Here is a 27,559-nt window from a genome sequence, read left to right as displayed (position 1 = left end):
TAACTTTAATGTAGATATTTCGTAGACAGTGTGAGAAAAAATGTTGCTGTAGTGGTATGGTTTCATTTGATATTTTATGGAATCACTTGAACTACAGATGAGTGTAATTAAAATGTCACCTGCTTATATAATAATCTATTTCATGCCATGTCCGTTTGCAAGATTCTGAAAAGCTTCTTAACTTTTTGGCTAACATTTTCATTATCTCAAAAAAAATATGTCTCCATTGTTCTCGTTTGGATGGGCAGAAGGGAAATAAATCAAAATAGTTTCTAATTTGTCAATCATTTTAGTTTAGTATGTTCCACACAGATTCCTTTTGGTTGGCTATGAAGTATTCCCGTGCTATAGTTATCCAAGTCCCAAAATATCGTGACATCCTGGAGATCTTTTTCTGTGACTGGGCCAAAGGGAAGATCCTTTTGAGATTAATTAAGACAAATTTAAAATAGCTCAGAGGTTTATGGCAGTCCTTAAAATAAAGTCTTCCTGAAGCAGCCTGTACCATTTAAAGTTACCAACTTAAGAATGTACAATATATTTAAAGCAACTTAAATTGGTTTCTTCCAGACATTAATCACAGTGGCAGAAATTCAACAAAAGCTAAATGGCATAATTTTATTATAGTAGAAAGGTTTCTACAGAAAAATATTACTTAGAAGTTATTTTGAAAGTAAAGGCAGCATTTCAGAATCTAAAAAAAAATAAATCATAAAGAGCAGTAAAATTTTCACTTACTTCTATCAGACAATAAATATCAGTAAACACTTCTTTAATTTTATTGCTTGGAGGGAATTGTTTCTTTTAATGTTTTTGTTATTGTCCATTTTCATTCAGTAGTTTCTTGATTGTATGAGTATATGGTTTTCTATAGCACCTAAGAAGGCTTGTTAAAAACTCATTTCTGGTGAAGACAGAGTTTGATATTTATGCAATCAAAGTTCAGTGTAGGATGGGGCTCTGAGCTCGGGTGCATCTGATTTCTAAGGCTCCCTCAGAGATGTCAGGTAAGGTGAAATGTAATCAATTTAGCATTTACTACTGCAGGGCAATCTATGTCACCACCTCTGATACGCAGTGATATGATCTTCAAAAATATATTTTGTCTAACACAGTGTACCTTTCATACAATATTACCGAGCTGACCAATCAAATGGGGACAGATATTTAATAAACATGCTTATAATTCAAGATAATAACATTCTAGCCATTTTAAGGAACACACATTTGGTCAACAGAAGTTCCATGGTGCTCAAATTCAGGATGTGCTCTGTATATTTATTTAACTATTTAACACTTCCAGAGGAAAGCTATATAGGGTAAAAACATCACCTAAATTTGACCATAAAATATTCTGAATGTTACTGTATGTTTAGAAAAAACACCTTTCTGTTCTTTATATCTAAAACAAATTAGTGGAAGCAACTAGAAATAAGTATATAGAATTGAAATCTTTAAGTAATTTTATTCTTTACACAACTTGTGATTCTTTGGTATTGGTTGCTTTTAGAAGAGACAGAATAGCTTTACTTATGAGTATAGGTTAAAAACATAAAGCTGCTAGCATCAGCTCTAAAGAAAATGGCAGTGATTGTTTTTAAACTAAAAAAAATTTAAGATATGTGAGAAACATTTGAAACAATGCCTAGCAAACTGTGCCAAGCATTTGAGAATGATCTTACCCAAGTATGTGTTAATTTTGCAACTGTGTTCATCAAATATTTTAACTCACTTTTAAATACACCGAGGTTTCTTTAAAGTGAACAATTGCCAACAGTAATTGCGCTGCTGATCTGACACAGGAAAGGGGAGAGGAGAGTTCATATAGGTTTAGGGTATAGTTGTAGTAAAATTGCAGTAAAGGCCAGCTTTTTATTTGAGGTTTTATAGCTTCTGCCGTAAATATTGGCGTAAATGACACATACTGTAGAGCTAGGGCATATGTTGCTTTTGAAAGAAAGACATTTTCACTTATTCAGTGAATTGAGGCCTTATGTTACTCCCAGCAGACCTTGTCATACCCCTTTCCAACCTCTCAGGACCGATGACTTATCCAAACCAAACATCTGCTTTTCCATTCAGTGCAATTATTCAGTGTGCTACTGGGGGCAGATGGTTGTTAATCGACAGATCATTAACGTGGCAGGCCACTCTCTCTTTCTAGCCTTAGAAAGGTCACAAGGTGTTAAGTTCCCTTGCTCCAGGCTGGTAAGATGCATATCTTTTGATTCAGTTGGATTTTTGAGTATAACTGCAATTCAATTACTCGATATGATTATGGAGCAGCTTTTAATTAAACCCTTTTTCCTTAAAAAAACCCCATTGTTTTCACAGTGTAAGAATGATGCAACCAAGAGATGGGTTAGTGTCAATTACACTGTAGCTGTCAGAAAGTTTGAATGCTGAAATCTGGTGAGTGTGAATCCATAATCAGATAGCAGTGAGGATGCTCAGCTGCTCCTCTAACACAGTCTCCAGCTATATGTGTCAATTTTCTGCAGAATTTAATTTAGCCCTAATGATGAAGAAATCTCTCTATTCACACAGTCCTGTCAAGTCAAACTTTGGACAATCTAAATGAAGTAGATGAGGGCTTCAGGGAGAAGTGGCAGTGTGACATGCTGAAGAGATTTCACTTTCTTTTCCATTCCCACAGGTTATATTGAGGAAGCCTGTATTATTCCATGTCCCTCAGACTGCAAGCTCAGTGAGTGGTCCAACTGGTCTCGTTGTAGTAAATCCTGTGGGAGTGGGGTAAAAGTTCGGTCTAAATGGCTCCGTGAAAAACCCTACAATGGTGGAAGACCTTGTCCAAAGCTAGATCACGTCAATCAGGTAATTTGATTTAAATTTACATTTTTGATATAGCTTTTTCGATACCTCAGATAACCCTTTCAGCTGTATTGTTTGTTCATGTAGAAAAACTATAGAACATAAGGGGCAGATGCAGGTAGAAGGAAGAATATGTGACGGCTTAGATTTCCTCAGTCAGCATAGGATCTGCCTTCATTAATTCTTCATCTGCAAGAACTTAGCACATTATCTGAACCGCAGAAATAAAACATTCTACCATGCACATTGTGAAGACCATGTTTCTGAAGATCTTCTCTTATAACAGGCTAAATGTTTTAAACTGGTAAGATTCTTAGTGTTGTTCCCCGACCATCTGAGATCAGAAAGCAAATTAAAACTTCTCAAACAGTCACACAATGTCATCTCAGTGTCCCTTAGTGGGTTTAGTCAAGCTGAAGCTTGACCTTCAGGTACACTTGCCCTGGCACTGCAGTTCCAATCCGGAATGTGCTTCTGAAGTCGATTTCCCAGTGGTCTCACTAACCGCACTTGATTTTTCAGTCTGGCTGCACAGTCTGAATCCTCTTGTAGTGTAACTAAGCCAGAAAATGTGATCCAAAAGCACACTGGGACTTCTTTGACCACTAATGAACATTTAGTCTTTAGGATCAAGTTCAGCACTAGTCCAAGTCAAACCCCCGGAGCTTGTTTGCTCCTGTTTGCTTGGAGAGTTTTAGAAAGAAAAACCTTCTATGTCAATTAACTTATGCTCTTCAGAATTGATTTATATTCATATTACTGTTGAATTTCATTTAGTCTGCAGAGGCATGTTAAACAGCCACATGGTCGTCTTTGTAAATATTCAAAGATTGAAAAAAAATGTGCTGTCAATTTACATTTGAATAAAAATGCATGTACTTAATATTATCCTATTGACATTTTGCTAGCACCGAGTGAAATGGCTTGTTGATCTAATTTTCTACTTTAGGGAATGTAATTAGTTCTAATTTAGAAAATAATAAGTGTTAAACTGCAGCTAATAAACTAAGTTTGTGATCTACTGTAACAAAATACAGACTAGAATGAGGGTTGCTGGATTTGGGTCAGCAAGTAAAGATGCTTTAAATGAGGAGGAATGTGTTTCAATAGGAGCAAATTAGAGTCTATACAGAAGTCTTTTTCCTTCTTTAATATTCATGTAGTACATAATAGGCTCGTATTTTTCTGCATCAAAGGTGGTTTTGCTGGAGGTCTGTTAGCCGCTTACATGCAACACTATTGCCCTCTACTGGTTGTTTGAACCGAATTTGATTTGTTGCAATGTTACCATGGTACTTGCCAAATAATAATAGATGATTCAAAATGTAATTATTGTAAAAATAAAATATAAATCTAGTACTTTCATGAGAAAGGAGCTCTACAGGTAAGATAGGAGCGTCGAAGAATATGGAGGCTGTGTCTTTCAATTTTAAATACATTCACTGTCAATTCAGAAACATGCAGGGAATACACCTGCATTCTAATTTTGAGTTAATTATTTAATCTAAATGTGATACACCATTCATTCAGCTTGAAAACTACTGACTCTTCAGAATATTTATTTCAATTGTTAAATGTAATTTGTTTTATTTATGTATTAAATACTTATATATGTAACATGCTTATTTGCATACATATAAAGCGTAATGGTTAGACTGGGTCTTTGATGCCAATAAGCATGTGAAAGGTGATGTACAGAGGGGCTATGCTGTAAGATGAGATCTAGGAATTATGAACTCTGAGGAAAGACTGCGATGCGCAGCCCATGGAAGAGAAGATGAAAGGGTGGATGCTGGCAGTCTGCTAGCATGTACATAAAAGGCTGTTGTAAAGAAGGAGGAAATAATCCCTTTGCCATGTCCATCGTGGATAGGATAAAAAGCAGTAGGCTTAGACTGATGCAAGCAGATTTGGGTTAAGCCTTGGGGAAACTTTCTAATGGTAAGGCTAGTGAAACATTGAAAGGAAGTGCTTAAGACATCTGTCAAGTTTTAAGACATCTGTCAAGTTTTAAGACTAAGTTGCCCAATGTCTCTCAGTGCTGACATGTATGACTGTATTTTGGAGGAGGACGGAACACAGTGAAGGCCAGATGTCCCATTGAGCGTCTTTCCTCATGGACCACGCGTGCCAGGGAGACTCCCAAACCACACTCCAACTGAATGAAGCTTGTTCAGTACTCACTTCACTAGGCTAAAAGTCTTCATAATTACAATAATAATAGTGTCAGGTCTATTATAAAATTATGTCAATGGCCTTCAGAGTATTCCAAAGGAAGAGCCTAATCTGAGACTGTTAGAGAAGATAAGGAGATCCCTCTCTTCATTGGCTCCAGGCATTATTTGCCCCCTTATCCAGCAGATGGGTATGCAATCCTTACACCACCCAACTGCCATGGCCTGCAGTTATAGCTACAAAAATGCCAGTAGGGACAGGAGAACACCACTTAACACATGCAACATAATACAGAGTTCTCCTTTGGCTTTCTGGCAAGAAATGTTTATGTTACTGGAAAGGCTGTTGAGTATTCAGGGCTTATGTATTTCTTCTTATGCCAGCCAGGGTGAGACATATAGAGACATTTCCATAAATTAAGGCTTCCCTATTCTCATTTTGGAAATCCTGGACAAGAATAAACAAAGTGCTACTTCTCACATGGCTACGAATTGTGCACTGGGTCCAGTACCTTCCTTAACGTGCATTTACACCACCCATCTTTACACCTGAGTTAATGCTTCTGTACTTCAAAGAAGGCCCAAATACGCTGGCTATGCTGGTCTTCTTTTGCATGGGCTGATCAGCTGCGTAGTGACTCTCTACTGATATATCAGACTCTCTACTGATATATCAGGCTCTGTACTCATTCATTGTTCAAGTAATAATTTTTTTTTTTTGTGACTGATAGTAATTTGTTGCAGATTAACTGATAAAATATCAAACAATTAGCCCTCTTTTTCTACCCAAGCAGTGTTGCTGAATGAAATCAAGGACTTGTATAAGACAATGTCTTAGATTGTCTAGAAATATTACGTCTGCTGACTTGATACCCAGAATGATATGTGAAGTTAGCTGGTATAAGATAATTTTGAGGCAATGGGCTTTAAGTAACCTATGCATAATTAAGATACTCAGTGAAGGACTTAGGAGCTTTGGAAGGGTGAGAACTGCCAGTTCCTCTTATTCCCCTGAACCTATTGCACTTAATGCTGTCAGAACAATTTCAATTAACAGAGAAGTCCAGTATCCTCTACAAAAACACTGAGGATTTTCTCTTGTCTTAGGGAAACTGGATTCCCTACTGTGTGAAGAGTTGATGCTCATTATAGGAAAAAAGGGAAAACAGTTTTATCATGTGTTAGAGACTGAGAAAGAGACTACCTAATTTACTAGCTAGTGTCTTCCCACTAGTTGTGATTTATAAACTTTTCTTTTCTTCCAAGGGCAAAATTCTTGTAAAAATGCCTCGTGACAGCAAGTGAGATGCAAGAGGAAATATTCAATATCTTTTGCTTGGCAGAAGTCATAGAATATTGTTTGTAATAAAAGCTAAATGAACGCTATTTAAATAACTATGCTTCACGCTAATCATTCTTTCTTTTTGTCTTTGGTTTTTCCTTTTGATTCATGAAAATACTTTCTTCAGGCTCAGGTAAGATTTTATAAAATAGAGATATAACCGTAACATGTGCTTCCTGATTGTGCTCCGATGTTTACGTTGTCTGTCCTTTTTTTGTAATGTATGTTTGAAAACATATATGGAACGTTGTATAAGGTACTATAAAAGACATTATTTCAAATATGCATTCAAATCTAAACATAATACTAAAGTTTATATTAGAGTGATTTTAAGTATTCACAATGAAAATAAAATAAACTGGTATATATAGGTATAATTTGCCTTGAGCTCACCTCTCTTTAGAAATACAAAAACCCCACAACTAGTAACAGTGGGACAGAGTGGTTGAGGAGAGATGTAAAGGGTAGAAGTAAAGTTTTAGCAGAGTTTTAGCAGCATTTTTCTGAAATGTATACTCGTGAGCTAGCCCAGTTGCAGATTTTATGCTAGTTGTGTTGATGTTATTGGTGGAAATGGCATAGTGTGGGCTTAGTGGCAGAGAGAACCAGGGAATCTGTCATTAGATGTCTTAGCTTCTGACTTTTTGTTATTTCTATAGTTTTCTATCAAATATTTTATCTGTATTATTACTACAGCCTCCAAATCGTCATTCATATTTGTTATTCTTACCAAAAAAAAGCAATAACCTTTTTTTGCGTGATCACTGTTGCATGTTTATCTTACTTACGTGCAACAAAACTGGTGCCTGCTGTGGATTCCAGGTATATGAGGTAGTTCCCTGCCACAGTGACTGCAGCCAGTATATATGGGTTACCGAGCCCTGGAGCGTCTGCAAGGTGACCAATGTGGACTTAAGAGAGAACTGTGGAGAAGGTGTTCAAACGAGGAAAGTCAGGTAAAACACTATTGCTCCTTCACTTTACAGAACCTTCACTTTCAGTCGTGGCTGTGTTTAATTTGATGTAATTTTGTGTAAAGAATAGCGGTAAGTCCAGCCATAGTATACTGGATCAGAACCCTGGCTGATGTCAATCAGAATAGCTTCAGTGAGTGCAATATGACTCTGTCTATTGGTTATGGATATAGATCTTAATTCCTAGTTTATAAACTAATGTATGTTGTATTTCTTATACTACTTCAAACACTGCAACATATGATTTTAGCACTTTTCTGAAAGGTAAAATGATCCTCTTTCTATATGAAACTACGATTTTTAAAAAGCCCTTCTAAGTACATATACCTTTGGGAATAATAGTTATACTTATTACAGAAAAAAGTGTCAAAAGTGAATGACTTGAAATAGAAGAGTCCAGAAATAGTCTGTTGTTTATTGAACCTGATCTAAGCACCTTGTAGGCATGTTCATCATCCTAGAGCTCTAATCACAGGTTAATTAAAATCAGCCTCACATGATGTGGTACACAGCATGGGGGGCTTGGGGTTGGCTGGGTTTTTTGAGGGGGTTCTGGTTTAAATTTTTTGTTTGCTTACTGCAAAACAACACACAATTTGAGATTATAAATTTGAATAATAAAGCATAATATGAATTCAGTTTGAAGGACCAAAATGGGAATTGTGTGCAGTGAAAGGCTAAAAGTTCTCTTTTCCCTGACACAATTACTTAGAAACAGAAACATTTACAAAGTTGTGTTCACAATAGCACTGTTTCTTCAGTGTAACCGTTGACTTCAAGAAGGTCACAGTATTATTCTTTGCTTCATCAAAGTTAGAAAGACTATGCACAATTGTTCTCACACAGTAGCATCTAAACATAATGCTGTAAGAGTTCTCTTAAAAATTCTAATATGAAAAATAAGAAGTAATCAGTGTTTATGCTGAAAAATAAACTTTAACACTACCATCAAAGAAAGTGATTTCAGCCCTTTCCAACTAAAAACATCTTTCATTTGTTATCACACAGAGTACTAATTCCACAAAGCAAATACATGCTCATGCTGTATCTCTTATGTTTACCACAGAAAAAAGAATGTTTCCAAAGTTAGTTTAGCCTGGTAACATAAGATATTTGTGAGAAAACAATGTAGTCAAATGAAAGACACTCAGAATATTTCCATGAGTGTGAAAGGCTTCATATTGATATGAGTTTTTCTCTTGCAATTCTGGAAAACAAACTCAGGACTCTTAATTTGAATGATCCTAGTCATGTACTAGTTGGTCTTCTGTTGACAGGTGGAAAGGATAAATTAGGAGCAGAATCCACAGCAGTGGAAACATTGTGGAACAAAGACTGTCACCTTCAGCTCTGCAAAACTGAGCATATTAATTTCTCATCTTAACTGGGCCTCCAGCTGCTAATTTCATATAATGATAATTTAAAAACATCTGTGTAAATTAGAGATTAATACTAAGAATATAAAATTTTAAAAGTTCTAATATTTCTACATTTAAAATTATCAGTTGAAGCATGCACAAAATACCTCTACATGATGGCTGGTTCACATGATTCTGGCTTACTCGTAAGCTAATGTCAAATAAATTACCTGCCCAGAAACTCTTAGCAAATCACTGATAGGGAATGTCTAAATTCTGTGCATTTCATTATATGGCTGTCATCTGTAAAAGTGAGGATTATTTTTGGCTCTTCAGCTTTTCTTGGATATTCATAGATCAATACTTAGTTTTGTTACTTCAATTACTTCATGATTGTTATTTGCTGCCAAAACGTTAAAATGCTTCAGAATACTGTGGAACATGGTTACTGTACAAAATCCACGGCAAATGCAGTTTATGTGCAGTTGTTTTTTCCAGGTGCATGTTAAACACTGTGGATGGTCCTTCTGACACTGTTGAGGATTATCTATGTGATCCTGAAGAGATGCCACTTGGTGCTAGAAAATGCACGTTACCGTGTCCTGAGGACTGTGTTATGTCTGAATGGGGGTCGTGGTCTCGATGTTCTTTGGTAAGAAGTATAGTGAATGTTTATCATTTCAGGATAAATGTATATATGACATATTGTGCAAAGATGCTGAGCAGCGATTACACATGTAAATATCTATATTTACGGTCACCTTTAGGGTCGTTGATAGTTGGTTGCAAATAAAGAGTGCCGGTATTATCCATTGAGTGAAATTGTTTGAAAACACAAAATACAGTCACCAATGATCATTCTTCGGGGTGGGGTGGCTTCTGTGTGGTGAAATAGCTTCAGCAGTGGTTTGTGAGTCCATCTTTGAGCCTAGCTGTGAGCCTTTCCATACCAGTGCAGTCACTGCACTAAAATGTCACTATCTTGTAAAGAGCAAAGTATGTAGATCAAGACTGAGCATAGAAAGATAATTTTGGGTCTCCTCTCCCCTTCCTGCCAGCAATTTCAAAAAGAAATGTCAAAAAACACCAAACCAAAGACAAAAAAAAATCTCAGGACCTCTGAGTATTTGGGCTCTGGTGCACTGCAGTGTGGCATTTGGAAAGAGAGCATCTGGATATCCAGTTTATGAGCAAAATGGTTTCAAAGTGCTAGTGCTGAAATGTGAACTAGTTAGGAAAGTACCAGGGTTTCACTAAGTTAGAGGATATTTCATCTTCAGTGGTACCAAGGTCGAACAACAGACTAAATTCTCTTTGAAATAGCATGGAAATGGTTTCTCACAAGCAACAGTGTGAGCCTGCTATTTTACGTTTGTGTCTGTGAAGAGGTTACTTGAAAGGGTGTTATAATGTTGCATGAAAAGGCATCAGGATGCTGAAATATCAAAGCTGTTTCCAATCTCCCTTTCAAGCCATGCAACGGAAGTAGTGTCCGTGAAAGGTCAGCTGAATCCCTGAGGCAACCCGATGATGGAAAGTCTTGTCCTGCTGCCACTGAAACAGAAATCTGCACGTTGAACAAAAACTGCTACCACTATGACTACAATGTGACAGGTATTTGTGATGCTATGACCCAGTGACAGCTTGGGACGACGGCTTAATTCCATTCACCTAACAGGACAGATTTTTCAGCTTTCTGTTCTTATCTGGAGGGAGCTGAAGAGCTTGTACTGAAAACTGGTTCAGACTATTTGATCCAGATAAAATATCATTGGAGACTTTGCAACCGGGGTGTAGCATGCATGGTACAACTCCAGGAAATGTATTTCTATGATCATTTTGTGATTTGCTCAAGATCCATGCAGATGAGACCTAATATGAACTTTTCAGGATGGCATCATGGCACTGACTATTTGCAGGAACAGTGGTTGTTTCCAAAAATGAGTAGCAACTGGGTTCTATGAGCCTTTGCATGTGTAAAAGTTGCTTGTGAAGATTATTTTAGGCCATCAGAATTAGCATTAGGTGGGAGATTGGATCATTATGAGTTTTATCTAGAATATCTGCTACGCTAACGATTTCCTTGTTTCCAGACTGGAGCACATGTCAGCTCAGCGAGAAGGCTGTCTGTGGTAATGGTATCAAAACACGGATGCTCGATTGTGTTCGCAGCGATGGCAAATCGGTTGACCTGAAGTACTGTGAAGAGGTGAGTGGGTACCTGTGAGTAAGCTCCCTTCTAACAGTGCTAATTAATGCTGAGCCAACTGAGCTATACGGCACGTAAATCATCTTCGCCAGATATTTCGCAACATTATTCATGGATTGTTAAGTACCTCTGAAATAACCTGTGCCATCAACAGTGATTCTTATACAATTTCCTTTGGTTACTTTTAAGTGCCACTGTGAATGTATGCTAATTATTATGTCCTGAAGGAAATGGCTTAGAAACAATAATTAATAAAGTAGAATAAAGGTAATAAATCTTAATCACAACACTAATCATCATTCTAATTTGATACAATTCCTGCATGGAGCCTTGGACAGCTGCCAGTATCAATCATTTACTCAATGTGTGGGAAAATGTTTCTCATGTGCCATTCTGCAGCTGGGCTGAATGCTAACTTCTTGTACCCAGCTGTGCAATGCAAAAGATGCCCAAGATAGTGTGAAAAAATGTGCAGCATGAATGAAATATTAAATAGAAGTATATATGGAGAACTAATCAGCAGGCGTGAGCCCTTAAATTTTGAAAGTGCTGTTTTGCAAATGTTCAAACTAACTTCAAATTTGAAAGCAATGGTTTTCTGGCATTTGGTGTGTTGGTCTTAATGTTTTCAATTGCATGGAGACAGGAATGTGAAGGAAAATGGGAAGACAAAACAAGCGTTGCATTAAGGGCAACCCTGCATGCATTTCTCATGGAAAGTAACTGAACTTGTTTCAGCTGCCATTGCCCCACCAGATCAGAAACAAAACCACTTGCAACGGGAGACTAAGGTGGAGTGGCCTCCATAGCAGCTTTGGTACCAACACCTTTTCTGTTGGACCTTCCTGGCTGGTAGCTGCTCTTCAGGATGTGCTCATAGAGAACAGTCTCATCAGAGCTGGAGGGAGTCAGGAAACCATCGTATACCCTGGACAAAACCCGCCTGGATGTGTTCCTGTGCAACCTCCTCTAGGTGACCCTGCTTTGGCAGGGGGGTTGGACTAGATGATCTCCAGAAGTCCCTTCCAACCCCTACCATTCTGTGATTCTGTGACTATAGTTTAGTAATGATGCATCAGACCTACTTAGGCTTCTCCGACCCCCTCCAACATCTTGCATTCCTGAATCCATAAGCTCTTAGCAAAGGTAGGAAGTTTCAGCCAAAGCTGGCACATGACTTTTGTCCCAAGTTCCTCCTTCACCCCTCTTATGTTTATAACCAAATCTAATAATTTGACCATTTATGTCTCAGAAAAAAAGTCAGGATCTGTCTACCTACCAGCAAGTTTCTCTGATGTGACTAGAGGAATGTTTTAATGCAGTCTGTTAGTGTTTTAATGCGTTAAAAGTAAAAAAAAAAATAATAATTGACTCGGGTTATTTGTAAGAGACTGCAATATTGATTAATTCATACCAAGACATGATATAAAATGTCCATCCACATGAATATTTCAATAGAAAAATAGATGCTTTATTAGATTTCAGGGGGAAATATATTTATCTTACCATAAAGCCAAGAAATTGTTCCTGTTGTTAACCAAAGATTTTCAGCAACATTTAGAACAAAATACTACATTTTACAATGAGATCTCATGACAGTAAACCTGTGGAGTTTTCCTGCATTTAAGAAATGAAAGTTTATTACTCAGAGAAATAATTAGGGCAACAAGATAATATCTCAAAAGCAACTCGCTGTAAATGAATGACTGGCCAACAGACATCACTGCAGTGGGGTCTTGGCTTTATCAGCAACCACTGTGATACAGTCTTATTTGCTCTTTTGATTTGCGAGACCATACAGAGATAAATCTTCCTGTAGAAAGCCCTGATCCACTCCCCAGTCATACTGTTAAGGCCATTTCTTGAATTATGGATGTGTAAGCAGTGGTACAACAAGGTCAAAGGCTGATCCAATAACTGTGAGGAGTAAAAGCTGTTAACCTGATTAACAAGAAAACCAAGCTGTTCAGATCTTACCAGACCCTTCACTCTAAAGATGTGAAAGCCAACTCTGTGACCTTCCAGGTCATGCAAGGATAGTATTCAAGAAATTATCAAAAGGTGAATACACACTATGCACTTACTAATCTAATCACAGATGATCCTTCAGGGTGGGTTTTTTGCTGTGTTTTTGCATCATAAGGGCAGTGCAGAAAAATTAAGTGAAATTCAAAATAGAGTGCATGTGGTTAGAAAAGTTTATAAGACAAAGATGAAATATTTTTGTAGTGACTTAGCTAATGGAATTTCCCCTGGGCCATCATAAAACTTTATACTAGATGTATGAATAAAGAAAAAGTTCTGTTTAATTTTTGTGTAGATACAAAGAGGAGAGATCAGAATAGTTAAACCTACCCTGATTCCTAAGAAAAGATGTCTAGTTGCAATGTCTGACTTCCTATATATAATACATGTTTCAAGAAACTAATAAAAGCCATATATAAAAACACCCTTCACGCTGCCTTTTGACTGTCACCATCTCCATGTATGAGCATCAGCCTAGTTAAATGCTAACATTTCTTCCAAGCCCCCATGTTCTTTCCTAATGTGTCCATATGATCTTGTGCTTGTTTCAGTCAATCAGCTAAAGAAGCTAGCCAGTCATCCTGATTACTGCCAGGATAAATCAATTTCTAGAGCTTATTTCCAAGTCCTCGTTATGTTAACTTAGTTCCCTTCAAACTCTCAAGGCACAGTAATACTGGATTACTTGGTCTCTAACTCTACAAAATTAGCACATCACAAGAACTTGGCTTGTCTTTTCCTTGTGTATTTGAAAATCAAATCACCTAAAGCAAGCTGGTCCTGGTCATATTCATATTTATGGACGTATTTATTTACCTTCAATTAAAGATCAGAAAAGCCTAGAAACCAGCAGTTTTGTTTGCATTAGAAAGCAAATTTTTCTGCTTTATTGGCAAATAGTCTGCTTGTCAGATTACATGATTAACCTCCAGCAGACGTTAATCTGTGGTGCCAAACATTCCTATAAACAAATAGAGATAATTCTTGTGGATCCCAGGGTTTATAGAGCATGCTGGTCTGGCCGCCTGCTGCCCCTGGTGTGTGCAACCAGGAGTAGAGGACGCTCAGCGGTAGCTTCCAGTGCAACTCCTCCAGTGCTTGCCATTCTTGAATCAGAAACCACAACTCCTCCAGAGCAGAGGTTCTTTCAGGTAAGGGAGCTACTGAACACTTTTCCAAATGTTTTCTAAGCTCTTCAAGGTGAATTGTGGTTCATCAATTGAAGGAAGGAGACGGATGAGAAAAGGACATGTGATTAATATCAAATTGCAGCCTGCCAACTGTTCCCCAAGTCTATTTCAGCAGCATTTCAGTATCTAAGACATGCAAATGGCAGATCACTGTGGGTAATCTGGCCTTCAGCTTTCTCCTCTTCACCTTCAATATCTCTCTTGGGCTTTACCTTCTCTAGCTGCCAAAGTCGAGCTGAGAAGGCCAGTCTTGAAAGAGAGCAGTCGTGTTTCTATAATTGGCAGAAATCAATTCAGCAGGCATTAAAGCCTTTGCTCAGAAGATTTGACCCACATATAGACTTCAAAGATGGTTCTGTAGTGTCCTAATTATCTAAATTCCAGATTATCCAAAGGTTTCAGGTGTTGCCTGTGTGCGATAGCTGGATAATCGAGGTTATACTGTACAACAGAGAAAAGGCAAAAACTCATTCTTTGATGTATAAAACAGAACAGAGGTCAAAAACCTCATTTGACCCAGGTGCAAGGTTCTCCATCTGGGTCGGGGCAATCCCAAGCACCAATATAGGCTGGGCAGTGACTGGCTTGAGAGCAGCCCTAAAGAAAAAGACTTGGGGGTGCTGGTAGATGAGGGGCTCAACATGAGCCATCAGTGTGCACTAGCAGCCCAGAAGGCCAATTGTATCCTGGGCTGCATCAGGAGAAGCATGGCCAGCAGGTCGAGGGAGGTGATTCTCCCCCTCTATTCCACTCTCGTGAGACCCCACCTGGAGTACTGCATCCAATTCTGGAGCCCCTACTACAAGAAAGATGGACATGCTGGCATGTGTCCAGAGAAGGGCCATGAGGATGACCAGAGGGCTGGAGCACCTCTCCTATGAGGACAGACTGAGAGAGTTGGGGTTGTTCAGTCTGGAGAAAAGAAGGCTCCGAGAAGACCTTATAGTGGCCTACCAGTGCCTTAAGGGGGCCTACAAGAAAGCTGGAGAGGGACTTTTTAGGATGTCGGGTAATGGTAGGACTAGAGGGAACGGATTAAAACTAGAGATGGGACGATTCAGACTGGACATTAGGAAGAAGTTCTTCACAATGAGGGTGGTGAGACACTGGAACAGGTTGCCCAGAGAGGTGGTGGAAGCCCCAGCCCTGGAAGTTTTTAAGGCCAGGCTGGACAGGGCTCTGAGCAACCTGATCTAGTGGGAGGTGTCTCTGCCCATGGCAGGGAGGTTGGAACTAGATGATCTTTAAGGTCCCTTCCAACCCTAACAATTCTACGATTCTATGATTTTATGATTTGTCTCAATAAATGGTACTGCAAATGCAAATTTAAGACTTGGTGAGTCTATCAGGGTGAGACATTTCCAGTGCTTGTGTTAGTTTATTTATGGAGGACATGTTAATGTTGTGCCTAATTATTGCTCTGTGCTTGCATTTAATAGAAAATAGTGGTATTATTTCCTTTTTAAAGTCTTAACTGCTGGTTTTATGTCATTAACCTTTCCAGTCGTTAAAATTAATAGGTTTTGAAATGTCTGGTTTGCTTCTTTTTTTTTTTAAACTATGTGGGCATTTTATCTACTTAAAGATATCCACAACCTCCTGGGATTCTGAAAGGCCTCAATGATGATCAAGGTCCAATGGTGAGGGCCAATGAAGAGGGCAGTCTTTTATGCTGGGAAGCTGCAGATCTGTTCATATTGGCAGATTGATTTTCTTTCATGTTTTATATCGTACACCCTATAATTGATCTATCCTTTTAACTCATTCTGAATCCATGCAGGCTGCAGGGATTATTATTGTCATGCTAATATTTATGCCATCAGTTGTATTCAATCTTGCATCATGTATTTTCACGTGTGTTAGTGACAATATCTCTTTTCTTCCTTGGATGGTGAAAATCTGGACCATGGCAGTTTATAAGAACATAGAAATGGCTTTACAGGATCAGACCAAATGTGCTGTCTCCAAGCGTGGCCATAAAACTCTTCCTTCCCTATGGGGGTTCCATCATTTGTTAGTATTAGTGTTGGCGTCCTGCCCAGAGAAAAGCTCAGTACAGAATGTATTTTTTGGGAAAACATGTGAGTCTGGCTATTTTCTGTGGCATCTACTTTCATACTCTTCCAGCACCTGCAACATTTACTTTTTTATTTTTAAATGTTCTGATTGCTTTACTTTTTATTTAGTAATGACTTCATGCTGGCTTAAAGCTTTAGTTGTCTCAGACTCACTGTGTCCAAATGCATACCCTGCACAGATGACACAGACTGAGTGTTAAGTGCTGACCATTGAATATTTCCTTTTAGCTTGGTTTGGAGAAGACATGGCAAATGAATATGTCCTGTGTGGTGGAATGTCCTGTGAACTGCCAGCTCTCTGACTGGTCCCCCTGGTCTGAGTGCTCTCAAACATGTGGCCTTACAGGTCAGTATATACCTTTGGCTTATTTTAAAGACTGAGCTTTTTTTTTTTTTCCTTTTTTTCTTTTCTTTAAGAAAAGCAATATCTCTTTTCACAGAACTAGTAAATCTAGCTAGCTAGGAAGAGTGTTGGAGATCTAAATCAGCCTTATTCGTGGAAATAATATGCTTCAGTGAGACTGTACTCACTGAAGATAAGGAGAGTTTAGCCCAGAATAGTTTCTGTCTCGGGAAGAAAGTGAGACATGGAGAATGACATATTGAGAAAAAAAAACTTTGATGTGAATATTTGTTTTTCAGCGGGTGGGGGGAGGAAAAGGAGGGAGGGGTTTCCTTTTAAGTTTCATTAGTGGTAAGTCTGGAACAACTAAACTTGTAGAAGAGCACAGTGATTAAAACTGACAAATTTACTCACCACAGAATTCCATATTTTTAAAAACAGAACAAGGACAGGGGCACAAGTTACTTTCACTGTGTACACATTCATGGGTGTTTTCCAAAATGCTGCAAACAACTATCTAAGTTTTTTAGAATCAAATCTATGTCAGAGAATGGATATCAAAGCACATTCTAGTTATGGGGCAACTCTTGTTGTTTATTTGTACTGATACATCTCAGAATAAGAACCTGAAAGCAGCATCGTGCCAGGCAACTAAAGTGTACAGACTACTGATAAAGAAGGATAGAAGCCGTTCTACCCTGCCTCTTTGTTCTTTAATCTGGTCTGGAATATGTCACTACAGATATCGGATGGCTACCAGTGTATCAAATTCAGTTTCAACTGCTGGGCTCAGAGTAAAAGGATATTGCATCTTTTTGTGTTCCCTGGGAAGTACACTGAAAGGAAAAGTCTAGGCAAAAACATCTGAAAGCTCTGGCCACCTCAGGACCCCAACAGACAGACCTACGGATTTTTTAATGATAACAGTTAATAATTTGATACTGCTGTATCTAATAATGTAATAATGTTTCCATTCTTGACATTGCCTCCCAAAGCATGATTTCTACATTCAAATAATCTACACAAAGCTGGGGGGGGTGGCTGACACACCGGAAGGCTGTGCTGCCATACAGAGAGACCTGGACATGTTGGAGATCTGGGCAAAGAGGAACCTTATGAAATTCAACAAGGGCAAGTGTAGGGTGCTGCACCTGGGGAGGAATAACCCCATGCACCAGTACAGGTTGGGGGCTGACCCGCTGGAGAGCAGCTCGATGCAAAGAGACCTGGGAGTCCTGGTGGACAACAGGATGACCATGAGACAGCAATGTGCCCTTGTGTCCAAGAAGGCCAATGGCATCCTGGGATGCATCAAGAAGAGTGTGGCCAGCAGGTCGAGGGAGGTCATCCTCCCCCTCTACTCTGCCTTGGTGAGGCCGCACCTGGAGTACTGTGTCCAGTTTTGGGCTTCCTGGTTCAAGAAGGACAGGGAGCTGCTGGAGAGGGTGCAGCAAAGGGCTACCAAGATGATTAGGGGACTGGAACACCTCTCTCATGAAGAAAGACTGAGGGATTTGGGTCTCTTCAGTCTGGAAAAAAGATGGGTGAGGGGGGACCTTATCAACACTTATAAATACTTAAAGGGTGGGTGTCAGGAGGATGGGACCAGGCTCTTTTCAGTGGTGCCCGGGGACAGGACAAGAGGTAACGGGCACACACTTGAGCATAGGAAGTCCCACCTGAACATGAGGAGGAACTTCCTTACTTTGAGGGTGGCAGAGCACTGGCACAGGCTGCCCAGAGAGGTGGTGGAGTCTCCATCTCTGGAGACATTCAAAACCTGCCTGGACGCGTTCCTGTGCAACCTGCTCTCGGTGACCCTGCTCTGGCAGGAGGGTTGGACTAGATGATCTCCAGAGGTCCCTTCCAACCCTGTGATTCTATGATTCTCTATGGTTCTATGATACACTTCTATGTTCAAAATAACCCTTATAGAGTGAGGATTGAACTAACAGCTCTGTTGAAGGCTTAAATATGTTGACCGATTTTCCTTTACATGGTTCTGTTTCTATACAAGACCTGAACAATTGACCTGATATTTTTCTGAATGAGAATTAGGGTTGCCATATTTTTTCAAAATATGAAGGTAGATCACTCTCTGAAATCCCTGTGCTTTCCAAGTATAGAATTTATTTGTAGAAATGAGAAACATTATTTTAAATGGTAATGTAGCTGAAATAGCTTTCAAATTTTCAGTGTTTTTAACGGATTATGGCAACCTCACATGTAAGTCTCAAAGCTGTAATTTTCCTATTAGTTATGAAGTTGGAAGTAACTGCTGTTTTTCAATAAGTAATAACCATCTAAGAAACCCAGTGACTACAAAGCTGAATCACTCGTGTGTGCCCATCCAAATACCCATAAAGTGGAGGAAGAATTCTGTATGTAAGGATTTGGCTCGTTGTTGTTCTTTGGGTTTTTTTCTCCAGTACTTTTCAAGAAAACCTTTTTTTTTCCTCCTGTGACATCTCAGTTGGAGCAGCTGCAAATCCAAGAATGATGAGGCTCCACTTGGCAAATGTCTTTCTAGCTAGCTGCAGTGAACACAGCTGTCTGGGAGACTGATACAGTTCTGCTGCTCCCTTGTGGCTTCTGTAGCTTGCTCTCAGGCAAAGATTTGTGTCATGATCATTAGGTTGTTCAATTCCAAATGCATCAGATTGAAATGCAGAATTAAAGATGAATTTTTTTGGCCTGCTAACACTGGGTGTTATGTATGTAAATCTATGTGATGCCTTAGTTTATGATAAGCCTCAGTATACAAATTTAAATATGTACATCTTATTTCAGACCTGGTTCATACATTTATCTATTTATAGAATAAAATTCCACAGCTGTCTTGGTTTTGTGAAAACATTTGTAAGGTGCCAAGTCTAGAGCAGCCAATTTACCACTACTCCTGGCACACAAACATTATTTTGGTTACACGACATGACCTCTCTGTAATAAAGCATGAAAGTCTAATTTTCACTGCAAGACGAAAGCAGCAAGAGTTGCCGAAAGGATAAAAATGTCTTTCTGTTTATGTAAGTATTTGAAATAGAACCTGTATCTCAATGATGCCTGGTAGCATGCTACTCATGATTGAAGAGAAGATTAATGTTGGATAAGCCTATTGTATTTTAATTTTCTTTGGGCCTGAGTGAGGAATCCTCCATCCCCTGCAAAATCTACATGTTACGTTATCCAGACAGACAGTGAGGGAAAGATGCAAGCTGTTCCCGGTCATGGGAATTAGACAATCATGGGACAGAGGATTCTGTATTAACTTAGGGAAGAACAGAACATGTTGGTTTCTTCTACCAGCAAACTCCAGATGAGGAGCTGGGATCTCCACTGAAGTGCCACAAACATATTGTCACATTCAGAAAGGGTAATTTTCCCCAGCCTTCTGAACTAGGAAATTACTAATTTTGTTTGCTGTTACAGGAGCAATCTGAAATCCTAATCAGACATCCTCCTGCACTTCAAATGTTAGAATATAAAGTGTCTGTTATATCAATTTACATTTTTCGAGAGGCAACAGATCTGCTTTACAATTCAATTTGTCAAATGTGGAAAAAATTACTTTATTCAAACACAATGGCTTTCACCAAAATAGAACCATCTTGAGGAATAAATCAGTTTAACCACTTTCTTGTTAGTTATATTGCTGTTTCTCATTTACAGGAAAAATGATCAGAAGGAGGACCATAAATCAGCCATTTCAGGGTGATGGGAGGCCTTGTCTGTCTCAGATGGAGCAATTCAAACCCTGTCCAGTAAAACCCTGTTATCGATGGCAATATGGTCAATGGTCTGCCTGCAAAGTAGAGGTAAAAGCCGTATGGGATGTTGAAGTACGGAGCTTGTATATCTACTTGTGACGTGCTCAGATACCTGTGTAAAAACACTGTAAAAAATTGCTTCCACCTCTCTTATACAAAAACTAAAGATTTATTCTTAGATTTTATATTTGTAAACCGATATAACAATGTCCTACAGATATTCAAAGTATAAACGTAAAATTTGCTGCCTGAGCAGCATCTTTGCTAATAATTGAAATACTTCTGTTGTAAAAGAATATCTGTGGAAATAGATTGGCATCCTAGAAGAGATCTCCGCTTGAGATACTGTTGTAGTTGCAATTCAAAGGCATAATTAACTCCATACTTTAAGAAATAGTCATAGCAGCCATCAGAGTTTTTGTTTTGATTTTGTTTGTTTCTTTCAGAAGTAAAGAACAAAGTCTTTTTTATTTAATTTTTTTTTATTTTTATTTTTCCCCTACTGGAGTGAATACATCATTAAGCAAAAAATAATGAGAAACAGAGTAACTTGTAGGTCAGATGTAGTCTTTTGGCGCTTGCTTCGGTCCAGCATCCATGTATGTCCTCTTTCCCCAGGATGCTCAATGTGGAGAGGGAACACGAGTAAGGAACATCTCCTGTGTGGTTTTTGATGGATCCATTGAAGATGTTGGCAAAGTAGTAGATGAGGAATTCTGTGGAGAAATAGAGCCTATTATAGATGGTAATAAAAAGATGATACTTGAGGAAACCTGCACTGTCCCTTGTCCAGGTAACAAAGCTATTTGAATAAGTGTTGTATTTCAAGATCGGTTGGGTATCATTACATTTATCAGTGCCTAGCATTAGCCACAGGCAATTAAATCTTTTTCATGTGCTTTACTGGTTGGATTAATCCATCAAATGACCAACAGAGTTACTTTTTGGTAGGGGCTTCATGACAATAAATCAATTAGAAAAAATATCAGGTTTTAAATTTTATAAAAGGCATGTCTCAGTCACAGATTGTACCTAATAAGAATATATTTTTTCACAAAATCTTTTGCAATAAAATTTGTGTTTAACTCTATAAGAAAGGGTGTTGGTTTGCAGCTAAATATTTTCTTTAAGTGCTTAGATCATCTAACATGTTTATTAATACTTTTAAGAGTGGCTAAGAACTTGATGCCTTTTACAGGTGTCTAAGGAGGCTAAGCTAGGAAGTCTTATTTTTTTGTTTAAAGGGGCTATTCCAAAGGAAACTAGTATTTTGGTGTCTGAGAAATGTACATCTAGCTGTCTAACTTGCTGGATGTGACATGCACTATCATTGACCTCGTAGGCTTAATCCGAAGGAACTGTTATAAATGATAGGATCCATGACCCTCTTACTGAGAAGGATTAAGAGCCTATAACAGCTGTTTAATTTCCAGTAAAACCCCTCAAGTTCATTTCAAACACTTATTTGTAGAATGTGAAGTATATTGCTGTTGTTCAGTAGAGTCATTAGTGACATATCTTCAGAAGTAGTGATTAACTCCTTCAGTTCTAATGTAGGTCTCATTCCACACCAGTATTCTCTTTTTGCTCTCTTGCAACTCTCCTCTTTCTCAGAATTTTTTCCAGTTCATTTCAGATTGGACTGAAGGTAGTTGCCTCAATAAATAGAAAATAATCAAAAACAGAGAGGCTTCCACCACTGCTTTGTGCACAGCATTCCAATTGCATGATTTTCCCATATTTTTACTTATTAAATTAAAATTGGAAGAATAAAAAGCTTGTAGTTGTTTTCTTGTTAGTCAAACATATACAAAACATATAGCAGCTTACTGCTCGCTTTTAAAATTTTGCTGAGCAGGAACCTGTTCTTCAACAATCTCGCATTTAGCCAGCAAGAATAACTGCCCTGTGGGGATGTGCTAATGATGTGCTCCTACTAATGTTTCCAAAAATCACTACTTGTTTTCCTATTATGTATACATCAGTTCTTCAATTATTCATTTCTTCGCATGCTTTCCTAACGTTGGCAAATAAAATTCCTTCATTAATCAGACATCTGGTCAACACAGTACTGATTATATCTGTCATCAGTATAATGCAAGGTAGCATGAATTTTTAATAGCTCTTTCACTGAAATAATGAGAACTAAGAGTTTTATTTATGAGTCTGTGCACAGTCTAATCCCATTTTCTACTGCACTTTTAACAAAATGGCCTCTTTGTGTTGTGCCTCAGATCTTCCTTAAATGTTCTTTAGCCAGTCGTGCTAATTAGTGTCATTAGTATAATTTTATTTTTCAGTTTTACACTATAAGAAAACATTCTACAAATCTCTATTATCCTAACGTGAAATAGCCAGAGCAGACATTTTAATCACCTTCCCATTTCTCTTTCTTGCAAACAATGTTCCAGCAGTTGCTTCTACTGTCTGTTTAGAGAAATTCTGCATGAGGATAAGCAACAATTAATCTTTTTAAAACTAGAGAATGTTTTCTCTTTCTAAGATCAAAGCATTGTGAACAAGAGACATAAATTTAGTGTAAGGCATACAGTGAACAATACCCTAAAATTTACAAAAATCCAAACATTGGGTGGTGTTATTCAGAAATTCAAAATGAGAGTGATCCCATGGGAATGCTACGGGAAACTACCCTGCTTTAGAACAAATAGGCTTTTGTATAATCTTTTTATTACTATTTTCTACTGCACAGACATTCAAGAGTGTCAAAATATTATATTCTCTTCAGTATAAGTCATGTTTAAAAAGAGAATGAAAGGAACTATAAAGAGGGAAAATTAAGAAACCAGATTTGTACAGTTTTTCTAAGACATATTCAGTGCGAAAAACTCTTCACATATGATGGTCATTTATCTTATCAAATTGCTGTTTGACAGGGGACTGTTACTTGAGAGAGTGGTCAGAATGGAGCCTTTGTCAATTAACCTGTGTTAATGGTGAGGATCTTGGCTTTGGAGGGATACAAGTCCGATCTCGGGCTGTGATCATTCAGGAGTTAGAGAATCAGCATCTCTGTCCAGAACAGGCTTTGGAAACAAGACCATGCAATGGTAAGCACCAAAATACTCATAAGGTCACTTCCTGTAAGAAAAAAATACAAAACAATAGTTTTGTTTTCTTTCTGTTCATGGTATCAAATTTAGGCAAATACAGATTTGATAGACGTAGAAATGCCCTTTTTGTTTTACAGATATCAACTGTAAACAGAAAGCCTTCCAGGTGCTAACCGTCATAGGTTACCACTTTAAACACAATCTTTGGAGAACTGATGATCCTTTTTTAATAATGAAATTTCTATTTATAATATGGGAAAAAATAGTTGCCTTATTTGCTTGATAACATTAATAAAAAGAAATCTTTAAGTTTTTATACATAACCAGATTTAGATTTTTCTCTTCTCTTTGAATTGTTGTTATTGCACGACAATGACATTAAAAAATTTCAGTCACGCATACTGCTGGTACTGGACAAAGTATCTTAGAAATGTCACTTCCTGTACAATGCCAGACAGATCAGGCAAAAAGGAACTTTGTATTTATAAGGGAAGTAAGGTGCAGAAGGACTCCATGATTTATCCCAGATCATATGAGATGTACATCAGAGCTGAGACATGAAGCCAGATGCAGCCTGGGCCACTTCACCAAGCACTGGAGCGTTGGCTGAAGCTCAGTGTTACCAGGAAAGGAACCTGACTCCTGAATGAGTTTTGTGCAACAGATGGGCCACAACCATTATGAGGTTATTGGAAACATCTGTTTTGCCTATTAACTGCATTAGGCTTACTCCACATGCAGGGTGTACAACCACTCTAGTTTGTGTCTGGGGCACATCTGGTCTATTCTGTATGTATCCAGTAAGTGGAGGAAACCTTGGAGCCTCCATGTGTGCAGTGCACCCTTCTAAGTTTCTGGGTGAAGGTGGGAGGGGCCTACTTAGCCATAAAAGCCATTAAACCTAATGTGTATGGTCTACTGACGAGTGTGGCTGCCACCAGTGGTAGCCCAAAGTCTTGTAATCAGATTTCTTGAAAAGTGAATGTTCTCTGTGTAGATGGACAGTGCTATGAATACAAGTGGATGGCTAGTCCATGGAAGGGATCATCTCGAACCGTGTGGTGCCAAAGGTCAGATGGTTTAAACGTCACAGGTAACTACTCTTTTTATATACACAGAAAAGCCTGGAAAATAGGTGGATAATGTCTTTCCCTAGCAAATGGAAATTATGTTTTTTTAAAGAATCTGCCAAAACCACTTGTTCCTGATATATGAATCAACATGCTGTCTTGAATCATCACACCATTTCTTTTCCAGAATTATGCAGCACGTAATGCAAAAAGTAAACATAAATACTTATCTTCTCTACTGGACCTGGAATGATCTACGTTGTGGTTTTTTTGTACCATAAACATCTTTACACTTCTAAATCTAGGGTTTCAGATTTCAAGCCCTACAACAAATAGAACTTGTGTGTATTAAAGTTCATTTCAGTGCCTATACAGAGGCAGAGAGATGCAATGATTGATATATGCATGATTGATACTATCATGCATATATTATATATCTCCTTAAAATCACAAAATATCACATTTTAATAAAAGTGCTAATATAGGTTTATTTCTTTACTTCAATGATGTAAACCTATAGCAGGATACTTCAGTGAACAGCTATGGGCTAAGTTTGGGTTTGGGGCAAACCAAAGCACGTCCTTAATGCCAGCCACTGTCAGGTCGGTCACTGGAGGAGAGCCTGGACTGCCAATTCATGGACTGCCAATGCGATACTGCTGGATGGTGGAATCCACCACTACTGTCTGTTGTAACAGTAGATCTAAAACATCAGTGTTATTTTTACAAGTATTTTGAAATAATACTTAGTAGCCCAAAGTCTCTTTTGCAAGTGTGACCTTGTCCTGTAAGAATATTAAAATGCATCGTCTTTACAACGAATGTAACAGGGCATTATCTATGCACCTTGATTGCTTTCTGCTTAGCAAAGATGCTTGTATGGTAGGTAAAACTCTAAGTAAGAACTGTTATTGAAACTAATATATGATATCTGTTAAAGGTCCTACAGGATTTCAAAATAAATATTTCAAAATAAATAGGGTCTTGGTGATTAGGGCTCTGAGGTGTTAAAATCAGAATATATTCATAAATCACAGTCAGTCACATAAAAATAATAGTTTGTTCTGATGCAACTGAATACAGCCATGCAATGAATTCCAGAAAAGACAAGTGTGTGAATATGTATTTGTGGCAGACTTTTCATGACGGGACCTCCTAGGCAGACTAACCTCAGACCTGTATTGTATCTCTTTTTTCAAAGGTTGTTTGTATGGGTTTTTAAAGCTGTGGTAACTTTCTAATTTGAAATGAAGACTACTGGAAAATTCCAGAGAATGTAATCACCAGTTTCCATGAAATGCAAACCTGTATTTTTTTTATATGCTCCTGATAGTTTTCAAGCAAAGCACTTAAGTATAACATTCTGCAAGAACTTCTCTGCATGTAGTATACAGTCATGAACCAGATTGTTATTTACATTTGAACATTTTTTTGAAAGTGGTTTGTATAAACTACAGTATTTAAGAGCTCAAACTGATAGATGCACATACACGACAGATTTAAATAGAGAATACCTATTTTGATCTAGAATCAACCCATATCTCTGATAACTGTGTTTCTTTGCTGCCTTATTGCTGCGTATTTGTCTCTAACTTAATGTATTTTAATTCAGAAATTTATTATGTGTCCTGTTGGTATATTAAGGCCTTTATTTATTTACTTGCATAATATTATTGTGCTGAATAGTTCTTTTTTACTTGAAGGTGTTGTTTCCCATGGGCGATGAGGCAACTCTTTCCTTCTGCAGCTTCCTTGGATGACTGATATTTTATTACATAGATTCCCACAGGCATGTGCTTTGTATGCTAGGATGTATGATTTTCCGTTTTGGGGGTGGGGAAAAGTTATGGCAACCAGCAGGGTTTTCTTTGTTTTTCATCGGCCACCCTGTTAACACTTGGATCTACGTAACCACATCTAACTGCATCTGCTACAGTGACCATCCTCAGCTATCAGGATTTCATCATCATATCACACCAGTATAAAAATGTTATTAATTTGGGAGATGCAAGATAAGTCATCCTGTAGCAGTATAAATGTTAAACTACATGATGCATATCCCTCTTCCGTAAGCTGGAAGGAAACCAAGATAGATTCAAACTGATTCTAAATATATTTCAAAGTCATTCTGGCTGAAATGATAGTGAAAGCCTGATTGTGTGTTTTGGTCCATAACAATAACTGCACTGTACATAAAGCTGTAGAAATGAGAACTAGGACTGTATAAAAAGGAAAAAGACTGAAGCCCACTATATCACCAGTATCATGGCATTCAGTACATGCTTTACTGATAATACTACTTTCCTTTCAAAAAGTCTGTCTTAGACTAGCATGAAGCCTGGCTTCATAAGAGGCAAAGCTGAGGAGCAGCAGAAAACAGGCATCCGTTCATAAACCGGATGAGTAGTTTGTTTTCAGTTTAACAGCAAAGATACAAATAAAAAAAATGCTTTTATTTTCTTTGTGGTCACAGTTTTAATATATAAGTCATAAGGAGGGCCCTAGAGAACCAAAATCCATTCCTTCAAGCACAACAAAACATTTAGAATGCTTTGAGCAGTCCACCAAAGGGAAAAGCAAAAGATTCACTTGCCAAATATTAGTTCTCTAAAATGCACATGAATGCAAATACATGTGCTGTATCCTTACTCTACCTATAAGAAAATACTTGATACCAATTATCCTTCCCCTTGGAATAAGAGAAGGACTCTTAAAGTCAAATTAGCAATAAAATTATCATCCATGGCATACTGTAGCAAGTAATGACATCAGTAACTTCATCAGTGGTGAGGTATTACCATGTCAAAATATGATTTTCTGTCCTACAGGGGGCTGTTTAGTGATGCGCCAACCAGACGCTGACAGGTCATGTAACCCACCGTGCAGCCAACCCCACGCTTACTGCAGTGAGGTATGTGCTACTGCATTGGAGCATAAAACACCCCCGTCAGGGCTTCCCACACATCTCTCTGCATTACAAAGATTCTGCCAACAAAAAGTAGTTTTAGAGATTTTGCTAAATGCTAATCTGTTAAAATCAACTTCAGACCATTTTCTACCTTTCAATTACATGTTGAATAATCTCTGTTGACTCGGTACGAACCTGCATAAAAATATATGAAGAGG

General features: G+C 38.1%; 1 protein-coding gene across 1 annotated transcript in view; it reads left to right on the top strand.

Annotated features, from left to right (window-relative positions):
- Window positions 1-27,559, top strand: part of THSD7A (thrombospondin type 1 domain containing 7A) — a 327,266-nt gene that overhangs the window by 290,237 nt on the left and 9,470 nt on the right. Inside the window, exons 24-34 of the mRNA XM_074574765.1 lie at window positions 2,657-2,835; window positions 7,171-7,304; window positions 9,179-9,332; window positions 10,153-10,294; window positions 10,774-10,889; window positions 16,411-16,528; window positions 20,195-20,340; window positions 20,911-21,085; window positions 23,187-23,360; window positions 24,361-24,456; window positions 27,262-27,344. Of these exons, the coding sequence (XP_074430866.1) occupies window positions 2,657-2,835; window positions 7,171-7,304; window positions 9,179-9,332; window positions 10,153-10,294; window positions 10,774-10,889; window positions 16,411-16,528; window positions 20,195-20,340; window positions 20,911-21,085; window positions 23,187-23,360; window positions 24,361-24,456; window positions 27,262-27,344 (1,517 nt within the window). The remainder of the gene's footprint in view (window positions 1-2,656; window positions 2,836-7,170; window positions 7,305-9,178; window positions 9,333-10,152; window positions 10,295-10,773; window positions 10,890-16,410; window positions 16,529-20,194; window positions 20,341-20,910; window positions 21,086-23,186; window positions 23,361-24,360; window positions 24,457-27,261; window positions 27,345-27,559) is intronic.

This window comes from Larus michahellis, chromosome 2 (genome assembly GCF_964199755.1).
Source record: "Larus michahellis chromosome 2, bLarMic1.1, whole genome shotgun sequence".
Taxonomy (NCBI): domain Eukaryota; kingdom Metazoa; phylum Chordata; class Aves; order Charadriiformes; family Laridae; genus Larus; species Larus michahellis.
Note: the sequence above shows the minus strand (reverse complement) of the source record. Positions and strands in the feature narration are given on the sequence as shown.